The sequence below is a fragment of the Ruditapes philippinarum genome, unplaced genomic scaffold (assembly GCF_026571515.1).
Source record: "Ruditapes philippinarum isolate M1 unplaced genomic scaffold, ASM2657151v2 ctg2922_1_1_1_1, whole genome shotgun sequence".
NCBI classification, from domain to species: Eukaryota; Metazoa; Mollusca; class Bivalvia; order Venerida; family Veneridae; genus Ruditapes; species Ruditapes philippinarum.
The window spans coordinates 202721-227273 of NW_026865831.1; the positions used below are offsets into that span (position 1 = coordinate 202721).

The window sequence follows — 24553 nt, forward strand, 5'->3', positions numbered from 1 at the left end:
TAAAGCATTGCGCTTTTTGTTCATTCTTAGTTATATTTTAGTTGCAAGTGAGGATAGTAAAGAGCTAAGGATAGATGTCTGATCATATAGAATATATTGCGATTTCTATACTGAAGGTTGATTAATAAACTTACAAAGAATCATATTGAATAGGTAACCATACAAATTAAATAGGACTTTCCTTTGGATGAGATTTTATTACGAGACATTGACTTGGTTAAGTAAACTGTTTGAGCTATATAATTCTTATTGTTATTTAAATCATTTAAGAATCATTTATTTCCAATCATAAGGCAAAGAAGCCCGAGAAAAATTACATATGTTTTAATAGCCAAAGCTATTATTTAGAATAGCTCAAAAGCTGTACCTAAATATAGACAGTAGCTCGGACACATTACATTACTAAAAGACATTGTCAAAATGTTTTATGTAAGGAACAACTCGATAAATATGAAAAATTTGCATCTGTTTATTTATATAAAATACTTTTTAACATGTTTAAAATATGAAATAAGATAATAGTCAGAATAAAAAAACAATAATAGCTACTAAATTCAAAGATTGCACATCAAGTATGTGTAGTAATACATAAGTACAATGTGTGCACATCAAATATACATGCAGTAGTTGTTGTTTAATAAAAATTCAAAGTCAAGTCTTACAATGATTTCAAAAAGCTGACTCAATAAATAATTTTACCCAAATAAATAATTTGATCTTAATTTGCATATATACATATATCAGATTTCACTTTTCATGGAAAATAAGAATGTTATTTCTTATTATAAGCTATAGTTCTTTTTCTGGAAAACAAGTGTGAAGATCACAGTAACTATATTTGTATATTTACTAAGATAGAAGGAAGATGTGAGAACAATTTCATACTTCAAAATCCTACCACTTGTTAAAATAAACCTATTGATAAACATACTCTAAAATATCTAGAAGTTAACAATAAATGAGCCGCGTCATGACAAAACCAACATAATGGGTTTGTGACCAGCATGGATCCAGACCAGCCTGCGCATCCGCGCAGTCTGATCAGGATCCATGCTGTTCGCTTACAAACCTTTTACAAGTAGGGAAACTAATAGCGAACAGCATGGATCCTGACCAGACTGCAGATGCGCAGGCTGCTCTGGATCCATGCTGGTCGCAAACCAATTATGTTGGTTTTGTCATGGCGCGGCTCAAATGTATTATTTGCATTAAGCCATACTAGTGCAGACCATGATGAGACAGTCCCTGCTGATCTTGGTCTGCACTAGCTGTATTAATATATTCAGATGCCACTAGCAGACCAAGGGGGGTTGATTGTTTATGTTAGGCTATAATGATCATATACTTTGTTTAAAAACTAGAACTGCCACTATCATGGCGTGAATACCCCCGCATACCACTTTGTCAGAATCAACAGTGGCCATTTAGAGCTCAAGGACAACCTCCCTGCAAAATCTGAGGTTACTAAGCCAGTGCATTGCTAAGTTATGTATTCTACATGCTTCAAATGTTGCGGACAGGACATTCTTTAACAATTAAGAAGAAAAGCTTTTTTTTTGTCAAGGTCCCTGTGACCTTGACCTTTGACCCAGTGACCTCAAAATCAATAGGGGTCACCTTATAGTCATGATCAACATCCATGCCAAATATGAAGACTGTGGGTCATAAATGGGTGGACAAACTTTTTGAAGTCAAAGTCCCTGTGACCTTGACCTTTGACCTGGTGACCTCAAAATCAATAGGGGTCATCTACAAATCATGACTAACCTCCATTCCAAATATGAAGACTGTGGGTTAAAGGAATCTTAAGTTATTGGGCGGACAAGCTTTTTGAAGTCAAGGCCCCTGTGACCTTGACCTTTGACCTGGTGACCTCACAATCAATAGGGGTCATCTACTAATCATGACTAACCTCCATGCCAATTATGAAGACTATGGGTCAAAGGATTTTAAGTTATAGGGCGGACGAGCTTTTTGAAGTCAAGGCCCCTGTGACCTTGACCTTTGACCTGGTGACCTCAAAATCAATAGGCGTCATCTACTAATCATGACAACCACCATGCCAAATATGAAGACAGTTGGTCATAGGAATCTTAAGTTATTGGGCGGACAAGGTTTTTGAAGTCAAGGCCCCTGTGACCTTGACCTTTGACCTGGTGACCTCAAAATCAATAGGGGTCATCTACTAATCATGACTAACCACCATGCCAAATATGAAGACAGTTGGTTAAAGGAATCTTAAGTTATTGGGCGGACAAGGTTTTTGAAGTCAAGGCCCCTGTGACCTTGACCTTTGACCTGGTGACCTCAAAATCAATAGGGGTCATCTACTAATCATGACTAACCTCCATGCCAAATATGAAGACAGTGGGTCATAGGAATCTTAAGTTATTGGGCGGACAAGCTTTTTGAAGTCAAGGCCCCTGTGACCTTGACCTTTGACCTCAAAATCAATAGGGGTCATCTACTAATCATGACTAACCACCATGCCAAATATGAAGACAGTGGGTCATAGGAATCTTAAGTTATTGGGCGGACAAGGTTTTTGAAGTCAAGGCCCCTGTGACCTTGACCTTTGACCTGGTGACCTCAAAATCAATAGGCGTCATCTACTAATCATGAGTAACCATCATGCCAAATATGAAGGCTGTGGGTCATAGGAATCTTAAGTTATTGGGCGGACAAGAAAAAACCGACGGACGGCCGGACGCCGGACGGCCGGACGGACAAGCTGATTCCAGTATACCCCCCTTACAACTTTGTTGTGCGGGGGTATAATGACTTACAATATTGTATTTATAAAAAGCTCCCATGTTCATTATTATAAATAAATCATGTCTAAAAGATTCAAAATACTAGTAGTACTTTTGAAAAGAAGCTCATAATTGGTTGATTACACAAACTACTACCTTTTAATAAGTGGTGATTCATATTTTTTTATTAGATATAAAAATTGAGTATGGATCTACATTATTTTTTCACACATGATGTTGAACATAGACTTAATTGGAAAACATGATAAAATACCTGTATATATTTTAGGACAATACAGTATGTGAATAATACAGAGAATCTGGATACTATTTTATCACAGAACAAAAAGAGACAGAATATTAGAGTCTTTACCATGTAAGAAAAAAAAGATAAAGATAAAGTTAATTTGTTAAACAAAGAGTATCACAATCCCAAAATAAGCGAAAATTCACAGCACAGCATAAATGAACAAGAGCTTGTCTTTTGGTGGAACTACTTAAATATTTCTATAGTATTTTGAATGGGATTTGGCTCATAAAATTTTCGCAAATTTTAATAAAAGAACTCAGTTTGTTAAGCTGGACACCATTCCTGACAAGACTACAAATAATGAAAGATTAAAACAGCTTATTCTAAAAGTTACATAGTACTTACATGGTAATTGTGAGTGCTAGAAGAGTTGTAAAACCAAACTGATTACATAGTGAACTTTTATAAATATTTAAAATATCCTTTATATAAAATACTTTCCACCTTTTCTGTTGGTTATAAACTTAATTTGTTCATCAATGAAACAGCCATATAGAACTCTTGATTTCTAAGCAAAAGTTCCTCGAATTTCTGGCAATAAACTTCATTTGTAGGTTAATAAATACTTCATAATATTTGAAAAATTTGAAAGCAATGCATATAGTATGAGAGCATGGTGTCTACTAACACTATATTTTCAATTTGTATAGAAAAACAATTTGCATCAATATTAAATCACAACCAAATAATGACAAACTCATTGTCATTCAAATATCCAGCAAAATGATAAAATAACAACACATTGATCAGATCACTGGTACATAATTTATATATGTGTATAATACTTCTGAAATAATTGTTCATACAACATGTATACATGGTGTAAAATCTTTGTAACATCATAATACTTGTATTATGCAATGTCATCCCAACAGAGTTTGGGGATCAATCTAAAGAAGTCTGCCTAAATAAACAACATTTATTACACTCTCAGCTATTTATTTCATTTGTCTAGTCAATCATGATTCATAATATTGTATATCAAAATAACTAACCATCATGTACACAATTTAAAGTAAATCAGCATTATTGGGGAGATAAATCAGCCAATTCTTGAGATCTGGAAACTATAATTCTACATTCTTCTTTTTTCTATGACAAAAAGCATTGGACTCTTGTCTACATATAAATCCTACAACTTGTTTGTAAGAAAAAAAATACATATATTTAGCAAAAACCCTGTACATGTACAGATAGAAAATTACCCTAATATGAAGGCTAGTTTTAAGACCAATGAAGTAAGACTAACAAAAGATCCATTAATACAGCTATGTGATGTATCTATATTTACAAGTATTCTAACAAACCAATCTGACTAAAGTTCAGATCTACTTAAGTTTTCCTGCATGTAGATCTGATTGCCACCATATTTGTGTCGCCTTCATTGTAATTTGGATTGCCCGAGAAAGTTCAAGCAATGCAATCAAATCATCCTTTACAGATAGGCATTTGATGAAGTATCAAAATATCACTGTCCATGAAAGTAAAACAAATAATTGATTTTGTACAAAAAAAATAAAATTGATGTAATTTAAAACAAATAAAATGGAAACAATAAATTCAATTTTAGTGGGCATAATTGTTTTGTCAGGCTATATGGACAACGCCATGTTTTTTCTTGAAATTAGACACCACACCACTTTCACCTCCTATAAGTGCCAGTCAGATCCCATTGCATAGCATTAATCAAAGAGCTGATTTTAATCAGATTGTTAACAAACTGGATTTCTATCTTATCAGTGTAGTACACACCGACATCATCATATAATTATAATGTACAGTTTTTCTCTCTAACATAACAGTTTAATGATTGTAGCATGACTGATGAAGAAACCTTGAACACACATAGAGGTAAGCTAAACTAGCCTTGTCTTTACTGCTCTATGAATAAATGAATGAAAATTGATTGTACTGCTTAAAGTAATGCCTTTTGCATAATGAAACAAATGATTTGTAAACTGTGTTTTAAATTGTGTGCTGTATACAGTTATTGAATATTAAGTTCTAAAAGTTTGTGACAAAAGTTCTTTTTAGATAAAAAAGGGTGGGTTTCGATTTGTTTATAAAGACATATGGCATAATCATAAACTTTACATGTCCATGAACTTATTTCACTTTTGGAATATGACACAACATTGCAGGAATCAGGGAGAAGCTGCCCCTGCCCCAGGGTCATCTCTATTTCTCCTCCGTGTTTGTTGTATAGGTGTGTTCTCATTTTTCATCTTGTCTGCTGTGGCAGCCAGTTGCTTCACAAATTGTCTACCACCTGTAAAACATAATGTTAATATTATAATATGTTTATAAAGTCTCTCTTTTTAATAGTAACACATTGGTGTAGGTAGTCATAATAAAGTATATTTGGTGAATATACCTATCAAAACACTCTTTTTAATAGTAAGACATTGGTGTAGGTACTTGTAATATATTTGTTAAATATAATATTTTATCATATCATTACATTAATATCAGTTGACAAAGTACATGTCTGAGAAATTTAGCTTCATCAGTCACTCTAAGCTTTCTCAGACACCTTATAAATACACAGTGAAATAAAATGAAGATATTGGAATATTTTTACCTCTTACTGAAAAATTAATATAAAACTGATGAATAGATTTTTTGAATATGAAAGTCTCTCTTACATTTGACTAAAAACATTTGAGACCATTTTCTTACAGATATGAATAACTCCTGTCATATTACTGCCCGTGGCATGAACTCGAGAGGTTCCTTACAGGTTTTTGAATTTGAATTTAAAAAAAAAGAAATGCATAATGAAATTGAAAACATGATAAATAGAATTCCAAACAAGTGTATGATGTTATAAAATTTATCAGGCCAGGCACGAAAAAAAATTAAGCCTTGACAAAGCCTTGCCCTTCTTTCTTTTAAGCTTTGCCTGATAAATTTTGTAATATCAGAACTAGTATGGTATTCTCTATATATCTATAAAAAGTAAAACAATCCTTATAATCAAATCAAATTCAATAAAATAATTCCATCATTTGTAACACTAGTATAAGCAAAGTCGTTTTTTTTTAACAAACCTATGAACACCAGTATCCTTCAGACAGAAATAGCCTATATTTCAGGACATTCAATACAATCTTATAGACATCAGATAAAGTGTAAAGACAGATTTACACAAGACAATGAACATTCAACAAAGCTTTGAGATCAAGTAAATTGGAAAACAAAAGATCCTTAATAATGTCACAATGTTCTTTACACAAACAAACAGAGAGAGGTAAACTTAAGCATTAGATAAGTAATGGAAACAGGGTAGTAAAAAGTGATTTGAAGGCAGGCACTATTGTACAGGTAGTCTGTGTTTAAATGATTTCATCTATAACTATCATTAGTTTTACATTAACTCTGAGAGAATCATAATGATCACAAATATTTCATACATAAACAAGAACTGCTATTCCCTGATAGTTAAAACAAAAGACATTTATCATCATCTTATAATCAGATAAGTGCAATCATAACTTTATGGGGGAAAAAACAAGAATACGATTTCTTTTTTATTTAAACTATAGTGACCTAGTTTTTTTACCAGAAGTTAATTCATATCCACTTTTTATGACATTTTCAACATTTGTTCAGATCTATGGGTTTCCCCAATATGGCTCATATTAAAACTTAACCTAGAAATTATAAAACAAGTACATGACTCAACAGTAATTATGGTCTCCAGATTGTTAAAAGGTCTCCTTTTATTTCACAAGTTGTTCTTATTTTAAACACTACAATATATGTGGCCTATATGGCTTGTAGTCAAACTTAACCTTCAAAACATCAGTAAGTACTGGAATAAAAATAAGGCTTTACTAAGACTTTATACAAAAAAAAAAAACATGATTTCAAAGGTATAAACAATGTGTTGTTTTAATCTGAGCCAAGGCTTAGTTGCTGACATGTTCAAAGTTGTGCAAGATACAATAAAAACAAAGATTCTGACAAAGTTTAATGAAGGTGTTACTTCTAGAAAATGGTAACAACACAACTTTAGATGATGGACAGAGGACATCAGAATGATACTAATAGCTCATCTTTGAGCACTGTGTGCTCAGTTGAGTTTATCAAATTATAATATTATCACCTGAACTAGAAAAGCGTTATATTAATTCTGGTTGAATACTAATCACATCAATTACCACAAGCACATACAAGTAAAGCTTTAAAACATGCACAATAATTTTATAAACCTTCAAATATCTTCTTAACTACCAGTAACATATTATTATTTTTTTTTTTTTGGTGGGGGGGATAATGTCACACCAACACAGTATAGGTCATATGGCAACTTTTCAGCTTTACTGGTGGAGGAAGACCTCAGGTGCCCCTCTTAGCATTATTTCAGGCACAAAAGGGCATGTGAGTAGAACCATTGACATTCTGTAAGGTAGCTTGCTCACATGAAACAATTCAAAGTCCCTGTAGGAATTAAACCAACAGCAGGGAGGGGCAGATGGTTTGAAGTCTTAACCATTTGATAACAGATGCTCCCCTATAATACAATAAAGCAAACAGGAAACAAGGGCTACCATATTACTCAAAAACAGTCTTAGGTTTCAAACATCACTTAACAAACAAGTAGACATGATTATTGTATGTATAAATGACTACATAAGACTACATAATCTAACAGAGAACCACAAATCATAAATCAATTTTCACTGAATTGATTATTCTAACACTATCGGATTTTTTTCTATATAAACAAAGAAGGCCCGAAGCCTGCATTATTCTACAACAATGCACTCGGCGTTCTTATTATCTCCCTGTGAATTTTCACATTGAGGGCGCCATTTTGTTAAAAAAATCTGATAAATAAAAACAATTTTTTGTCGAATTTTGTTGTGAAAGCTATATAGAATGAAAGAAAATGGTCTAACTAAGAAAATGAATCCGAACACCATGCAGTATCTTTAATTCAGTAGTTAACGCTGTACAGACTTTTAAAGTGTTGTTTACATGACGTCACAATGTAGCGCCAAACAGCACGTGCAAAACAATCAAATCAAGTACGCTATTTTAATGTCGCAAACGAGTTAAGTTTTACATTTATTTCACTTTTAATAATTTGTATTTCGCTTGAAAAATTATAAAGTGAAATAAAATAAACAAACAAAGTTTTATCAACGTTTTCAAACCACCAAACATAAAGTCCAACTTTATAATAATAATTCTATTTTTTCTTGACAAGTTAGAATGGAAATAGATAATAATTCTTCGTGCATTATTGAATAATAATGCACATTTTTCGTTCAAATGCTTTGTAATTAATCACTCAGGCCTATCGGCCTTCGTGATTATATTACTACGCATTTGAACTCAAACCGTGCATTATTCTACAACAATGCACTCAGAATTGATATCTATTTCCTAAAAAATGATCAGTTAAGGGTCATCTACATGTAACAGCAAATATGTTGCATACTTCACGTTCCTGCACTAAAACTGCAAAAATTTTAATAAAAAGAAGCAATTAAATGATTCCCTATACCAAATGCTTTGATTTCACAACTGCATCAAAAAAGCAATGTATAAATACAGATATCAGTGAAATAATATGTGCTATAAAAAGTTGTTCATGCAAGTGTAAATTAGTCATTTCAGCTTTAAAATCATTCCTGCCACTAAACATACTAAAAGCCATCATATAACTACATGCTTGTATGATTGTACATGACAAAATAGAATACAGACAACATAACCATTGTAGAGCATGCTCAATTGTTGTCATGGTAACATCACCATGGTTACCTAGACTGGTTACATACATGACTAAATAGACTGGTTTTCATAAGATAACATCACAGTCATTATGAACATCTGCAGATACAGTTGCTTGGCTGCCATCTTGAATTTTACAAAAAAATGCAAAAACAAAAAAATGAAATGTGCAGTTAATCATGAAACATAACAAAAGTTACAAAACTGTAAAATAAATTCAAACCAATATGGCAATCAATGAAAATTAACACAGCAATGTTAAAATAAAAGTCATACATGGTGAGTGGATGCTAGTGTCTTGGAGTGACCATCTATGATCTAAAAATTCACCAGATGCATATTTTTTTCAGATTCCACTCAGTAGACTGCGCTTATATGACGCACTTATAATTTTCTAGCAAAATATTTATGACCAAAACTGCATCTTATAACTGTCTATTTACGGTATGAGATTTGTTGACAAGGATGTAAAATAAAGCTTCAGACATTTAATTTCAAGCCAATAATAAATTACTTATCTTAATTAGAAAAGAAGCAAATTCATGGAGACATAAATAGTAAAGTTACCTCACTAAGATCTGCTCTTTTTACTTTAACAATATAAGATCCATTAAATTAACAGACATTACAAAATTACATAAAACACGGGAAAAGTTCTTTAAAATCTATTCTTTTTTGTATATAAATAATTTCAAAGCATCATTTTCTTCATTTTAGATACCAAGCAATTGCCACCTTGGATCTTATTAAATACAGCCTTTTTATTTCATTGAAATTCATTCTCAGTAACTTTCTATCTACCCTTTCTTTGCCATGTTTTTCATTTCAACTGTTGCTCAAAACGAAACATATAGGTTCTACATTCCTTGGTCAGCAAATATTTTCATTTTAAGAATTCTGACTACATTTTTAAAAAAAATGATCTAAACACTCATTTTATTACTATATTCTTCTATTACATGTATCACTAAACTGATATTAAATAAGCTTCTGACAAGCACTGGCAAAATGAACAAGCAATTCATCCATACCTGATCTCTAACATAGACATAATGCAAAACATACAGAAATAAATGTAGTCTATTAACCACAATGAAAAATCTTTTTTTTATAAAAGATGATAAAAATATTATCATGCTTTTTCTGGCAGAATCTTTCAATGAAAATATAGTAAACAAAAAATAATGTAATTTCTATTTGTGTGCATGAGTTTTCATGCAAATAAAAATCAAACAAAATAAATATATCAAAAACCATTAACCTGCTTGAATCCAAAGTGATAAGTTTGGCCACCAGTATAGAGCCAGGCCATCATGAACATCTGTGGCAGACTGACCAGGCTCTATACTTTTATTAGTAGATTGATTTTTGTATTGTTTTCATGAAATCCTTCAAAGATTTAAATGAGCTGTTCAAAATTTAAAGCAAATTCATTTAACAGATTCAGCTGGTTAAGGGTTTTTCAAATAATTAATATTATAACTAATGTGCTAATAATGTGGTATGAAGTTGTGAACTTACTATTTACAGACAAATATCAGCTGTTTGACTACGCCAATTTTCTCCTCTTACCCTTACCATAATATCTTATTAATATATAGATTCTTATGTCTACACATAAATAAAGGATACTATAGGTCTTATTATGAAGTAAGCTGGCAATGATTTGACTATTTAGAAGACAGTAAATTGAACAATAAACTTTCTAATATACTTTGAAAACCATGATATGGAATACAATCTTGCTGTCATACACTGATTTTAACACTGTGTACAAATTTAAAGTTCTATAGTAGTTGTAGAGATTGGACACTGATGAATACTGGAATAAAACAGATTTAAGACTAACCTGGAGCAGTACTTGTGAGTGTCCCTGAAGCCTCAGACCCAGAGGATAGTATACGACCCCCTGTTTTTGGCCGGTCTTTGTGTTTCTTGTTTGCAGCTTGCAACATGTTCAACAGGTAAGCCTTGTCTCTACCCTCCTATAAAACAAAAGGTGATTTATAACACAAAGCCACTTTATAACACAACATAATTTACAACTAACATTAAAACACAAGGTGACTTTTAACAAGGTGACTTTTTAACTAACAAAAAAGCACAATTTAACTTTTTAACTAACATTAAAACACATAATAACTTTAAAACTACCTTATTGCATTATCAATACATTAATAGCCTACAATAATGCTGGCTTTGGCAGAAAGAGGTGTTGAAAAAAAAAGCAATGCTAATATGTAAAATAAGAGAAAAAAAAACAATACAAAATCAACAATCTATATCCCTTTGCTAATTAATGGAAATAAGTGACAAATTTCTGAACAAAATAAAATAATGTGATATATATATAAGTTTTAGTGTTACCATGGAGAGTTGTTGTCTAAGAAGATCTACCATCTCTTTATGTCCTACCATCACAATCCTCATATAATATGTCAACACTCTGTAATCACAAAATATTTACATGTCAACATATAAACTTTCTAAGTTTTTGAAATGGGCAACATCATAAAATTAAATGATATGAAAATAATAAAGACAAATACAAAAATTAACTAAAACAATCATTTTAGACATAAGCCAGACATAAACAAAACAGCTTCTTTAATCCAAAAAAGTCTCTTGTTTTATAATTCATAGCAATATCAAAAAGAACAAGAATTTGTAACAGAGTTACCAACGTCCCCCGCCCCGGGAGTTTTATATGAAGCATAAAATTGTGCTATTTCAAAAGATTGAGGTATGGATCTCAGGACATTCAGTCCAAAATTATGATCAATGCTAGATCTGCAAATGTAACAATAAATTTGTTAAAAAAATAAAATGAAACACGAAATTTAAAAATCTATCATGTTAGGCTTTGACCTCTATATGTGAACTTGACATTGGAGATAGGGGAGCAGGTGTTGTGCATGACATAACGTCTTATTATTGTGACTATTTGTGCCAAGTTATTTCAAAATCCCTTGAACTATGAAGAAGATCTAGATTCAACACAAAATATACCCTATAACAGACTATGTTAATTTTTGACCTCTAAGTGTGACCTTGACCTTGGAGGTAGGGATGGCAGGTGTTGCGCATGACACATCCTCTTTTTATATAGTGACTATTTGTGGGAAGTATTTTCACAATCCTTTTGATCTATGAAAAAAATTATAGACCTGACACAAAATATTACCCTGTAACAGGACTTATGTAAGTATTTGACCTCCAAGTGTGACCTTGACCTTAGAGGTAGGTGACCGGTTTTTTTTGCGCATGACACATCATCTGATTATTGTTAACAATTATGGCAAGTATTTACAAAAGTTTCATCATTAGATAAGAAAGTTATGGACTGGACACGACATATACCCTCAAATAGACAATGTTGACCTTGAATGAACAAGTACGACCTTGACCCTGAAGGTACGGGTCTGGTTGTTGCGCATGACACATCGTCTTATTATAAAACAACATTTGTGCCAAGTTATCTCAAATTCCTTTGATAAAATGACAAAGTTATGGACGGACACGAAATATACCCTGTAACAGACTATGTTAATATTTTGACCTCCAAGTGGTGACCTTGACGTTGAAGGTAGGCAACTGGTTTTTTGCGCATGACACATCGTCTGATTATTATGAACAATTATGGCAAGTATTTACAAAATCCCTTTCATAGATAAGAAAGTTATGGACCGACACGAAATATACCCTGTAACAGACTATGTTAATATTTGACCTCCAAGTGTGACCTTGACCTTGAAGGTAGGTGACTGCTTTTTTCCGCATGACACATCGTCTGATAATTGTGAACAATTATGGCAAGTATTTACAAAATCCCTTCATAGATAAGAAAGTTATGGACCGGACACGAAATATACCCTGTAAAAGACTATGTTAATATTTGACCTCCAAGTGTGACCTTGACCTTGAAGGTAGGTGACTGGTTTTTGCGCATGACACATCGTCTGATTATTTGTGAACAATTATGGCAAGTATTTACAAAATCCCTTCATAGATAAGAAAGTTATGGACCGGACCACGACATATACCCTCAAATAGGCAATTTTGACCTTGAATGAGCAAGTGTGACCTTGACCCTGGAGGTAGGGGTCTGGTTGTTGCGCATGACACATCGTCTTATTATAATAAACATTTGTGCCAAGTTATTTCAAATTCCTTTCATAAATGACAAAGTTATGGACCGGACACGAAAGTGTGACGGACGGACAGACGGACAGACGGACGGACGGACAGACAGACGGACAGAACGGACAGAGCCTATTTCTATATCCCCCTTTTTTCTTCGAAAAGGCGGGGGACAATAAGCTGTAAGTAAGTGTTATTCACCAAGCCGCAGAGATCTGATTTTTGTTTCACTACATCTAGTGTACACCAAAATTCAAAGGTGAATTTTACAAAGAGGTTGTTTAAAAAATTTAGTCAGAAAATATGATTAAAATAATAAAGCTGTGAAAATATAAAACTTACAAACCAGCACAAACCAGTGTGGCACTATAAAACCCCAGAAGATTGAGATTAACTTGTATTATTGAATATTGCTGTAACACCTCGTTATTTATCTCTTTTCCAGCCTTCCACTTAAACTTGTTGTACAACCTCATAACTTGATTGTATGGTTACCGGAATGGACCAAACCTGTGCTTGGCTTTAAACTAAAATACAATACATTATTTTCAAGTAAATTACGTGCATTCAATTGTCCAAATCTACTGCCATGGTGGCTTCTATAAAAACACTATTATTGATTTAAATATTATTTCACAGCATATCTATTTATATTCCATAAGGAACTATTTTACTTTTGTATTTTACAAACTTTACAAAGATGCCGAGAGTGAAAAAACAAATATGTATAACATATAAATGGAAATTCATGACAAAATTAAACTACTAGTTATATTCTCTCCTTCCCTTGATTTACTTGTTACTAGTTATAAAATATAGATAAATCATGACAATTTAAAGAAAACAGTTGCCTCTGTTATTTCTAACATAAATTGTAACATTTTAATCTTACAAGATAATGGCACAAGCCACTGCTGCTGTTGCCATGATAAAGAAACAGAAGAGAAAACCCATGAAGATTGTGTGTGCCCTTGATGCTCTCCAAGGTCGTAGTGATGGTTTACAGTTCTGTATTACACTCACCTGTAATATCACAATGGTAAACTCTTTAATTACTTACCGGTATTACCTAGCTAAAATATATATAATAATATCACAATGGTAAACTCTTTAATTACTAGTATTTACCTAGCTAAAACAGTGTTATGAAAGAAGATACCACATATCCCTTAATGCAATACTAATTTCTGATATAAATGGGCACCTGGGTAAAACAATTTAACTAACAGTCACACAAACTAACTTAATATATAATAACATTGCTGAAAATTTGAAGTTATATGTGACAACAAAATAATAGAGATCAATATCTGAACATTTCAGTTAATTATTTAATATTTATGAAAATACAATACCAGCAGCAATATCATAATTAAATCTAAATGAAAATATAAATACAATGTTTTATTCTTTACCATTTGTGAGAATATTCTTTTTCTAATTATGTCATTGAGAAAACTTCTTTAAAAATCTGATATACTTACTCTTTTAACATAGAAAATGATGAAAAGTTTGATGATCATAATGAGTGACAACATTGGTGCAAAATACATCCCTAACCTGAAAATACAAACATAGATAACCTTATAAAAATAATAAATTAAAATACAATCAGGACCACCAAGAAAAATACAATTTGTAGAGGATTTTGGAATTCAGCTTCCAGGTTTAGTGAGTTTACACTGTAGTACTTATAACAGTATCTGAATGAAGCGTTACTGTGTGGCAGTATTTAACATATCAATAATTAATTATAATTAATATAGAATATGAAGGAAGCAAAACATACCAACATAATGCCTGTGAATAGATCAAGTTAAGCGTGTTTCTGCCTATCTCAAACTCTGGATAACTCAATGATTTACAGCAATATTCTTTCATCAACCTGTAAAAGTAAAGACAGAAAATAAAATATGTCTTACATTTTTGCCAATTTAGCCTGAGTAAATTATATAATCAGATTTAAATGAGGCAATTATCTACTAACTTTTAGCTTTGTTTTCATTACATACACTGGAGCCGCGATATAGCGCTCTTCGGTATAGCGCTAATCTCAGTAGAACGCTCATATGCCTTGGCTCCCAAAAAAAAATCGTATTTTTCGCCGATTATAATTTTTTTTTCATGTATATCAAATACCGCACCTTATCCCACTATAACGCTTGTTCAATGTGTCAGTCGAGTGCAATAAACAGTCATAATTACGTCACTCATGATAAGAAGGTGTGAAGTTCATACACAGGTAAGCGTTAATCCCCCTCTTTGTTCATTTTGAACTGTTGATCAGTCAGGTATCAAACTGTTAGCTAAGACATGCAAACACCGACGAGTTAAGTAAATCACCCAAGCGTACAATTAATTTTAAAAAGCATGCACTTTCGATCTATCTGCAAAAAAGTTGTTGAGGAATGGCTGATTTTTTTCACAAGAGACCTGCTAGCAGGAAAGACGATTAATTTAGTCCCATCCACTAGGTATCAATTTTCATGACCACACATTACTCACGCTAACACCGCTGTTTTACTGGAAATTTACAAACATTCATTCGTGGTTTATATTTTTAATTCGTAAATTTCATGTTTTATATTTAAAGATATTCAGTAATGCTTTACAAAATAAATTAATAATAATATATAAAAAAAAGCTTGGACTGATATCCATTGGAAGGTAAGTAAACAATCATTTCCACTAAACAAGCGTTATATGTTTTGGGCGGTGGGTGGGGTAATGCGATATTTTCGCTATAATTACAAAATGATGCGTTGTAAAAAGTTACTCGATACAACGCTTGTCTTGAGATCAAGGACCCCAACATGAGCGCTATATCGCGGCTCCAGTGTATCTGGAAGAGATAAACCATAAATTCATCATGTAAATCATGTAAATCACAATAGTCTTTCTGAAATATTCTACTGACATGACATTATTTTCATCTGCTCTACTATCATTTTATACAAACATATTTTATAGCAAAAATTTGTATAACCTTAACTTTTCTATAGTATCATTATAAGAAATTCAGTTTGGTATTTAACTTATGCACAAGTATGCAAAACAATTATCACATATTGGTAGCGCTAAATAACTGATATGAATTCTTTGAAATGTCAAAAGCAAAATATGTTTATATTTACTTTCTGCAGAATAAGGCTGATATAAATCAAGCAAGTGTTCAATAAATTATATTATATAAGCATGTAATTACAGGGAGAACTATCCATATTGTTATTTTGCAACGTAGAAGCAATACAATATGGAGAGTCACTAATAATAACTTGTAAGGGTCCAATATAGAACTGGTATAGGTAATCAAAAATATTCAAATAAACGTTGAAGCATCTAATAATAAAACTAAAATGTTCACAGACATGAAACAAATAAAAAGTGTTGGAAAAATACTTTACAATAATACATTATACAATTTTATATATTTACTTTACAAGTATCTATATAGCATGAACTGTATGTGTTTATGTTGTAGTGAATGTAATATATGTACATTTTTCTGTAATTTTATCATTAGCTATTTTAGCCCTATTTAAACTATGTTATTGTTTTTTTGTTATTTTATGGTGGCGGGGAGGTGGGGGGGGGGGGGATAAAAGAGGGTAAAACAAGAATTGGCAAAAACCTCCCTGGAAAACTGGAAGACTAACACCCATAAAACATCTCAGTAAAGACCCTTGGGAACCATTAACTAAGATCATGATAAAGATTTTATATAATTGCAGTGACTCATTGTTTTTCTTCCAAGGCATGCTAAGCTAAATTTTTTATTAAAAAAGTACAGAAAAACAAAAGCTAGAAACTCATCAATACAGGTTCGGCTGCAAGGACAAAGCAGAAGAGAAAACCATTACATGAAAGGTCATAATGGCCCACATTTGCTCACCTGAGATCCATTGCTAGAAAATGTCATAATTCTACCAATTTTGCTTCCCAACAAGCATAATTTATAACAAGAGGGCCATGATGGCCCTGAGGTCGCTCACCTGTATATAGCCCCCCCCCCCCGGCCCCCAATTTTTTACCCAAGGGCTTTTATTTGTTTAATTTGAAACAGACTTGGTAGACACCAATAAGAAGATTTTCATGCAAAACATCTAAGTTCTAGCTCATTGGGTTTTTTAAAAAGAAGATTTTAAGCTTTTTACTAATACCCATAATAGAGTAAAAAACAATGACACCCCCTCCGGCAGGGGCCAGTTTTGACCCTGGGCTTTTATATTGAACAAACTTTTGTAGATATTACTTAAAGATGTTGCATGCTTAATATCTAAACTCTAGTTATTTGGGTTTTTTTCAAAAGAAGATTTTTTTAAGTTTTTGCTATGTATATAAGGGGAAAATCAATGACCCCTGGGGCGGGCCAGTTTTTGACCCCAGGGCTTATTTGAACATACTTGGTAGACACCCTTAGAACATGTCTCATGCTAAATATCTTAGCTCTAGCTCTTTGGGTTCTTTAAAAGAAGATTTTATAAGTTTTTACTATATGCATATAAGAAAAATCAAGGACCCCTGCGGGAGGGGGCCAATTTGGGACCCCAGGGGTTTATTTGAAACAACTTGGTAGACATTCACTAGAAGATGTTTCATGCCCAAATATATAAGTTTAGCTCTTACAGTTCTTTAAAAGAAGATTTTTTAAGTTTTTACTATATGCATGTAGGGAAAATCAATGACCCCCTGGGGCGGGGCCCCAATTTTGACCCAGCGGCTTTTATTTGAACAAACTTTGGTAGACATTTACTAGAAGATGTTTTATGCCAAATATCTAAGCTCTAGCTTCTTACGGTTCTTTTAAAAGAAGATTTTTAAGTTTAAACTATCACATGCATTATAGGGAAAAAATCAATTTACCCCCCGGGGCCAGGCGGGCCAAGTTTTTGACCCCAGGGCTTTTATCTTGAAACAAACTTGGTAGACATTCACTAGAAGATGTTTCATGCCAAATATCTAAGCTCTAGCTCTTTGGGTTCTTTAAAAGAAGAATTTTTTAAGTTTTTACTTTATGCATATAGGGAAAATCAATCGACCCCCTGGGGCGGGCCAATTTTGACCCCAGGGGGCTTTTATTGAAAACTTGGTAGACATTCAACTAGAAAGATGTTTTCATTGCCAAATATACCTAAGCTCTAGCTCTTACAGTTCTTTAAAGGAAGATTTTTTTAAAAGTGTTTACTTATATGCAAATTTGGGGAAATTTTAAAAAACCCCCCGGGGGCGGGGCGGCCAAATTTTTCAACCCCCGCGGCTTTTATTTGAACAAATTGGTATTTCCCCCTTTATAAAAAGGAAAATTCCCCCCTGCCAAAAAAACCCTTTGTCTAACTTTTAGTTCTTTTTAAAAAAGGGTTTTTTTTAATTTTTACCTATTTTTTGCAAAAATAGGGAAAAATCAATAAACCCCCCCGGGGTGGCCCCGGCCCAATTTTGACCCCAAGGGCCCCTTTTATTTAAAACTTGGTCCCTCTTTTAAAAAGAAAGTTTCATGCCCAAATATCTAAAACTCTAGCTTTCTTAAAAGGTTTTTTAAAAAGGGGGGGTTTTTTTAAGATTTTTCTTTCGGGTTTTCCAAAGGCAACCAGGGGGGTTCTTTCATGGAATTAAAATTTTTTGAAAAAATTTTTAAAGGTTTACCAAACCCAAAAAAGGAACCCCTCCTGTGAAAATTTGGATGAAAATTCTCAAGTTTTTGGGGTTTTTGAGGAGATTTTCATTTAAAGCAAAAGTTTTAAAGGAACCGGACGACGGGGACGAACACGGAAAGGAAACCCCCGGAAAGAAAAACCCATCGCCCCCAAAAAAATCACCCTGTCACTTTTGGTTTAAACAGGGGAGCCAAAAAAAATATTTGTAGATGGAGCCAAAAAATTTTAATAACTTGGCACCTTTGTTTTTGAAAGGAAAAACTTTTAAGATTCCCTTTACAATTTTAACTTTTTTTATTTAAATTTTTAGGGTCCCCAAAGGTTGGGGGGCCCTTTTTGACCCATAATTTTATAAAATTTTCTTCCCCCCAAGGCCCTTGTAGTTTTTCTGGAAAGGGGTTGGGTTTTTTAAAGGGGTTTGATTTCCTTATCAAAACATATTCAAACCCCCTGTGACCTAATTTTGCATCACATTTTTTTAAACTTTGTAAACGCCATGGCCAAAATTTAAAATTTGATTAAAATTTACTATGTGGTGTTTGGAGATTCATTTAAAAAAAATTTTTGGGTAATTTATAAGATGGGCTAAATGGGCCCCATTGGCCAAATTTCAAAAAAACTCACTTTTTTTTTCCCGGTTTAGCCTTTAAAAAAATTAAAAAATTTGCCTTAAAATAATCAAAAGGGAAAAACAAATATGCAAACCAAAAAACCCATTTTTTTCAATTCAAAAAAAAAACAGAAAGCCTTTAAAAATGTCGAGTTGTTATTAAAATGTTATAAAAAAGTACCCAAATTTAACCTAAATCTATCTTTCCTCTCCCATAAATTCTATTGTCCAAAAGAAAAGGGAAAGGAAAAAAAGGGGACTAAAAAATAAAACTAAAGATTAACCGAAATGAAAAGTTCAAAAACAGGTTACTCAAGACTCAAAAGAAATCTCCGATAATGGGTTTATACAACATTGTTCCCAGAAAAAATCTAAACTATGATTTGGTCAATTTCTTAATTCAAATAATTCTTAAGTTTTCAAACATATTCATTTTCAATGGCTACCCAGCGAAAAAGATTAAATTTTTTAAGACAAAAACCATTTCTGGATTTTTGGCTAGGTCTACCTGTTTACCAAGTAAGGGGTTATTTAAAAATAACATAAGATATTAGATGGCAAAAAGGCCAGTATATTCCGTGGAAAAGGCTCCTAAAACCAAATGTCTCGAACAATGGATTCTTTTTTATTGATAAATTAAATCCACCGTAGATAATTTCAAAAATGGAACAATTAATAAACCAAAGCTCAAGCAAATTAACCCGAATAGATTCTTAGAATTGACCACCTCTTAAATCCGAATTTGCAGAATCAGAGATAAGGCCAATTATATTTGCGAAATCAAAAATTGAAATCTATATAACAATATTTACAAATTGAGAGTTTTAACTGAGTATTAAGGTAAGAAAAAGCAGAGAAGAATAAGAAATTAAGTAACCTATTTAATATTCCAGCAGTCTTTCTACCCAATGTATAATCACAAAATGTAAATAACAATTAAAAAAACATGATATGGCCATACTCCCCAACAGCAGCATAATTTTAACAGCTCCTCCCTTAAATGTTGATATCGGGAAGTCTCAAAGGAGAAAGAAAAAAGTATTTTAAAGTATAACTAAAAATATACTATTGTAGAAACATGAAAGAGAAAAACCTCCTCATTGCACTTACATCCACAAAATTTTACATACTAATATAGTTTGTAAAATTTCCACTAAAGTTATATTTAAAATTTCTTGTTTAAAAATTTCAATTGAAAATTTTAAAGACTTTTGATGAATAATACATAAAATATGAAAATTACATCTTAAAAATGATGCTTTATTTTGTTTACCCAAAAACAAAGAGAATATCTATAATGATGTAAAAATCTGCAATAGTACATGTATATCTATTGCATTATTTTCAACAACAAGTGTTTTTAATGTGACATGTACAAGAAATGTGAGTAAAATTTCATTGTTAACATTTCAAGGAACAGAAAAAGAAACACCAAAGGAAAAGTTGTGTGAAGTTTGGTCAAAATAAAACAAGCACTGTTTTTAAAACATGTGACAGATAGCAGAAGCTTAGAGTTACATTAAAAGCTTGAAGTATTTTGTGATGTGGTGTTTGTTAACAATATATCTGTCAAAACATGTTTACTCTACATCTGGGTCAGAAACAAATTTTCCCTGTATATGCTATAATTATCTTTTAATTTTTAAGTACTCTATAATTCTGTAATGTATTATTTTGAAAAAGAACATATCTTAAAAAAAAGTACCGAAGATGTCCAAAAGGTATCAAAAAGCAAACTAATTTAAAAATTCATCAACAGATGTCTCTTAAACAAATAAAGATATTGACCACAACAATATTTCCAAGTTAAGCACTATAAATATTTATATAGAGTTTTCGTTGGATTATGCTTCAAAGGGATGCTATATTCAGAAAAATATTTTACAACATTTCATGGTATTTTATAAGTTAAACTTGGACAACAACAGATATTTGTACACATACATATATGTTGAAAAAGGTGGACATAAGTTCACAGTCATAATCTTAAAGAGAGATTAACAAGCCCATTAGATCACTCATCTGAGATACATTGTTAGAAAAAGCCACAATTCTTCAAATGAAGAAGTACCGTAAACAATAAGGTCATATCATGAGTGTCATTTGGTTATTTTGTTATGTTGCTTTTGCAGAGATGATCAACTTGGAAATGGTACATGCTAAATATCTTAGTTCTGGATATTGTAGATTTCCAGAAGAAGATTTAAATGTGTTTTCCTATGCATAGTCAATAATGCCAAAGAACCCCCTAGGTGGAGAGAATCTTTTTGCTAAGAAGAATTATTTACATAACTTTTTAGAAGACCACAAAGTGTTGTTACATGCCAAATATCTAAGTTCTGAGCATTGTAGTTTTTGAGAAGAATATTTTTTATTTTTAGGTTTCATTTTTATGTCTTTTGACTTGTTCATGCACCAGACTGTAACAATTTATAATACTTTTGTAGATGGACACTGTAGGATCATTCCTATGAAGTTTGGTCACACCTTTCTGATCAGGAGAAGATGAAGGAAATTATGGACAAGGACAACTAATGAATTACTGATCACAGTCACATTGCCATTACAAAAACTCCCCTCTAAATACACTGTGTTCAGGTGAACTATAAGTGAACTATAAGTAACCAGAATTCACAAAAGTCTGACATATAAAAAGATTTTGTCAAAAGAAATCTCACCTCCTAACAAACTCAACGAAAAATGTTGTAAGTAGAATGAAGATAAAATCCACTATCACTAGACGGTAAATCTGTTGACCAATAAACGTCTCTCTACACTGAAATCATAAATATACATGTGTATAAAAAAACAATCAACTGAATGGAATGTGATACCAAACAAGTTGAAAAGTAACAAAATGAAACATAGCTTGAAACATTTACAACATACCTTTTGTGTTAGTCACACAGTAGAAATATGGTGATAAATACTGCAAAATTAGTCATTCATTGTATTATTACTTGAATGGAAAATATTTTTACTTTTCTCAAAATCCTAATTCATTTTCTCAAAGATGTTTCCTTGTTTGTTGGCACATCTGGAGGTATGAAGCAATAAAGACATTAGATGATAATTATTGAATATAAGCCATATGTCTGTAGCTTTCAACTTTATAGTAATGTGTGCATGGTTATCAAGGTTCTAAATCAAGTTTGAAAAGGTTTTTTTTATTTAAAACAATTAACATAATTGAGCCACGTCATGACAAAACCAACATAAGCGTTTGCGACCAGCATGGATCCACACCAGCCTGCACATCCGCGCAGTCTGATCAGGATCCATGCTGTTCGCTTACAAACCCTATAACAAGTAGAGAAACTGATAGTGAACAGCATGGATCCTGATCAGACTGTGCAGATGCGCAGGCTGGTCCGGATCCATGCTGATCACAAACCCATTATGTTGGTTTTGTCATGACGCGGCTCAATAAATTCAAACAAAATCAATTAACTTACATCATGGGACAGCTTCTGATACCAGAAATACACAAGGACACCCAAAGTAACAGCTTTCAATAACATAGTTCTGAAATATAAAACTTTTCACTTAACAAAATGTCTTCTTAAAACAAAAGCCAATATCTGCACCCTTCAAAATACATAATTATGAGCCGTGTCATGACAAAACCAACATCATAAAGTGCGTTTGCGACCAGCATGGATCCAGACCAGCCTGCCCATCCGCCGAGTCTTATCAGGATCCATGCTGTTTGCTATCAGTTTCTCTACTTGTTATAGGGTTTGTAAGCGAACAGCATGGATCCTGATCAGACTGCGCGGATGCGCAGGCTGGTCTGGATCCATGCTGGTCGCAAACGCACTATGTTGGTTTTGTCGTGATGCAGCTCATATAATAATTAAAATGATGGTGGTTAATTCTATTACAAGCTGTACATTCAATAAAACTATTAACAGTATTAGGAAGATGAAAAATTTACCTAGACATATTCATGTAAAGTTCATTCTTTGGTTTCTCGTAGTTTTCTATTCTGGCAAATAAAGAGAATATAAATGGGAGTACTAGGTTAACCCCTGACACACATAGAGGCATGGCCATCTCACTCAACACTGGAATGTCAACCTGCAACATTTTATACAGAAAAATTGTTACTTACTTATAAACACAATCAGTCATCTTACTTTACAATGGATATTTACATGTGAGAAATGCTTAGAAAGATTTATATACAAAATCTTGTGTTGAAACTGTTAACAATATGTCAATGATATAAACATGCTATAATGCTATCAAAAATGTAAGTTATTAATTGAGACTAGTTACTATGAACAAGGAATAGGATGTTTAATCATATGTCACTCTGCAACACAAAGTTCACTTATTCTACCGTAATAAATACCAGTGCTACTTTCATTAAACCAGAAGGAAAATGGCAACACATTGTACAGGAAAAATAGGCTTACACATCAATAATGCTATACTAATAACCCCAAAAAGTACCGTCACACTAAAAATGTAAGACATTTAGTCTTTTGTAAAGCTATTATTTGACACAAAATAACTATAATATCTGTAAACAAGAAATTCAGTGCTGTCACATTAAGCATAGAATTATATTTTGTAATTCTTGATTAAACAAATAATTTATGTTGTGACATTCTTATTAAAATATTGTCATTCTTCATGCACTTTTAATAATCACTTTGGAAAGAAAGAAAAATCAACAAAATCACTACATGTGTGCAACGTACTTGCGTCCACCTTTATTAAGCAACTTTTTTGTTAAGCGGCTGCATAAAATCCCTCCCGATGATTTTTACTATATAATTTAATTCCATTAAACAACATTTTTATATCGCAGCCAGCGTCTACTAAAGGTTGGTCAAAATATACGAAATTAGGTGTTAAAGTATCAAATAAACAACCCTCACAAATAATTGTTGTTGTGTATTTAAAACAAAATAAATAGATTCATTTTTTTAACAAACAATTCAGTCCTGCCGCAAATTAAAACATAATTCAAGTGTCACATATATACCAATGAATAAAAGTGTTGTTGGAAACTTTAAACCTTATATTACATAATTGTGTTGTCTTTTTCACATGTTGTGTACATACATACATGCAGAAACACAAAAGTTAATGCATGTTAAATACACAAAATAAGCTTTTAAATTAGGGGAAAATAATTTAAAATAATATAATATAATATAGAGATATCAACATAACAGTACATAAACTGTATCAAAGTCACTATCAAACTTAAACCTTAGTGCTGAAACACTCAAAGACAAACTTTACCATGCAGCCTAAATAATAAATGAGCCGCGTCACTACAAAACCAACATAATGGGTTTGCGACCAACATGGATCCAGACCAGCC

At 32.3% G+C, this 24553-nt stretch overlaps 1 protein-coding gene across 1 annotated transcript in view; it reads right to left on the bottom strand.

Moving 5' to 3' along the window:
• Positions 1-453: 453 nt before the first annotated feature.
• The window catches only part of LOC132730460 (transmembrane channel-like protein 5), a 43299-nt gene continuing 19199 nt past the window's right edge, over positions 454-24553 (bottom strand). Inside the window, exons 11-21 of the mRNA XM_060716384.1 lie at positions 23150-23292; positions 22668-22737; positions 21891-21988; positions 14738-14833; positions 14433-14508; positions 13841-13971; positions 13428-13475; positions 11176-11254; positions 10658-10793; positions 9085-9126; positions 454-5332 (exon numbers count right to left, since the gene is read on the bottom strand). Coding sequence (XP_060572367.1) covers positions 5208-5332; positions 9085-9126; positions 10658-10793; positions 11176-11254; positions 13428-13475; positions 13841-13971; positions 14433-14508; positions 14738-14833; positions 21891-21988; positions 22668-22737; positions 23150-23292 — 1044 coding nt within the window. The 3' untranslated portion in view covers positions 454-5207. The remainder of the gene's footprint in view (positions 5333-9084; positions 9127-10657; positions 10794-11175; positions 11255-13427; positions 13476-13840; positions 13972-14432; positions 14509-14737; positions 14834-21890; positions 21989-22667; positions 22738-23149; positions 23293-24553) is intronic.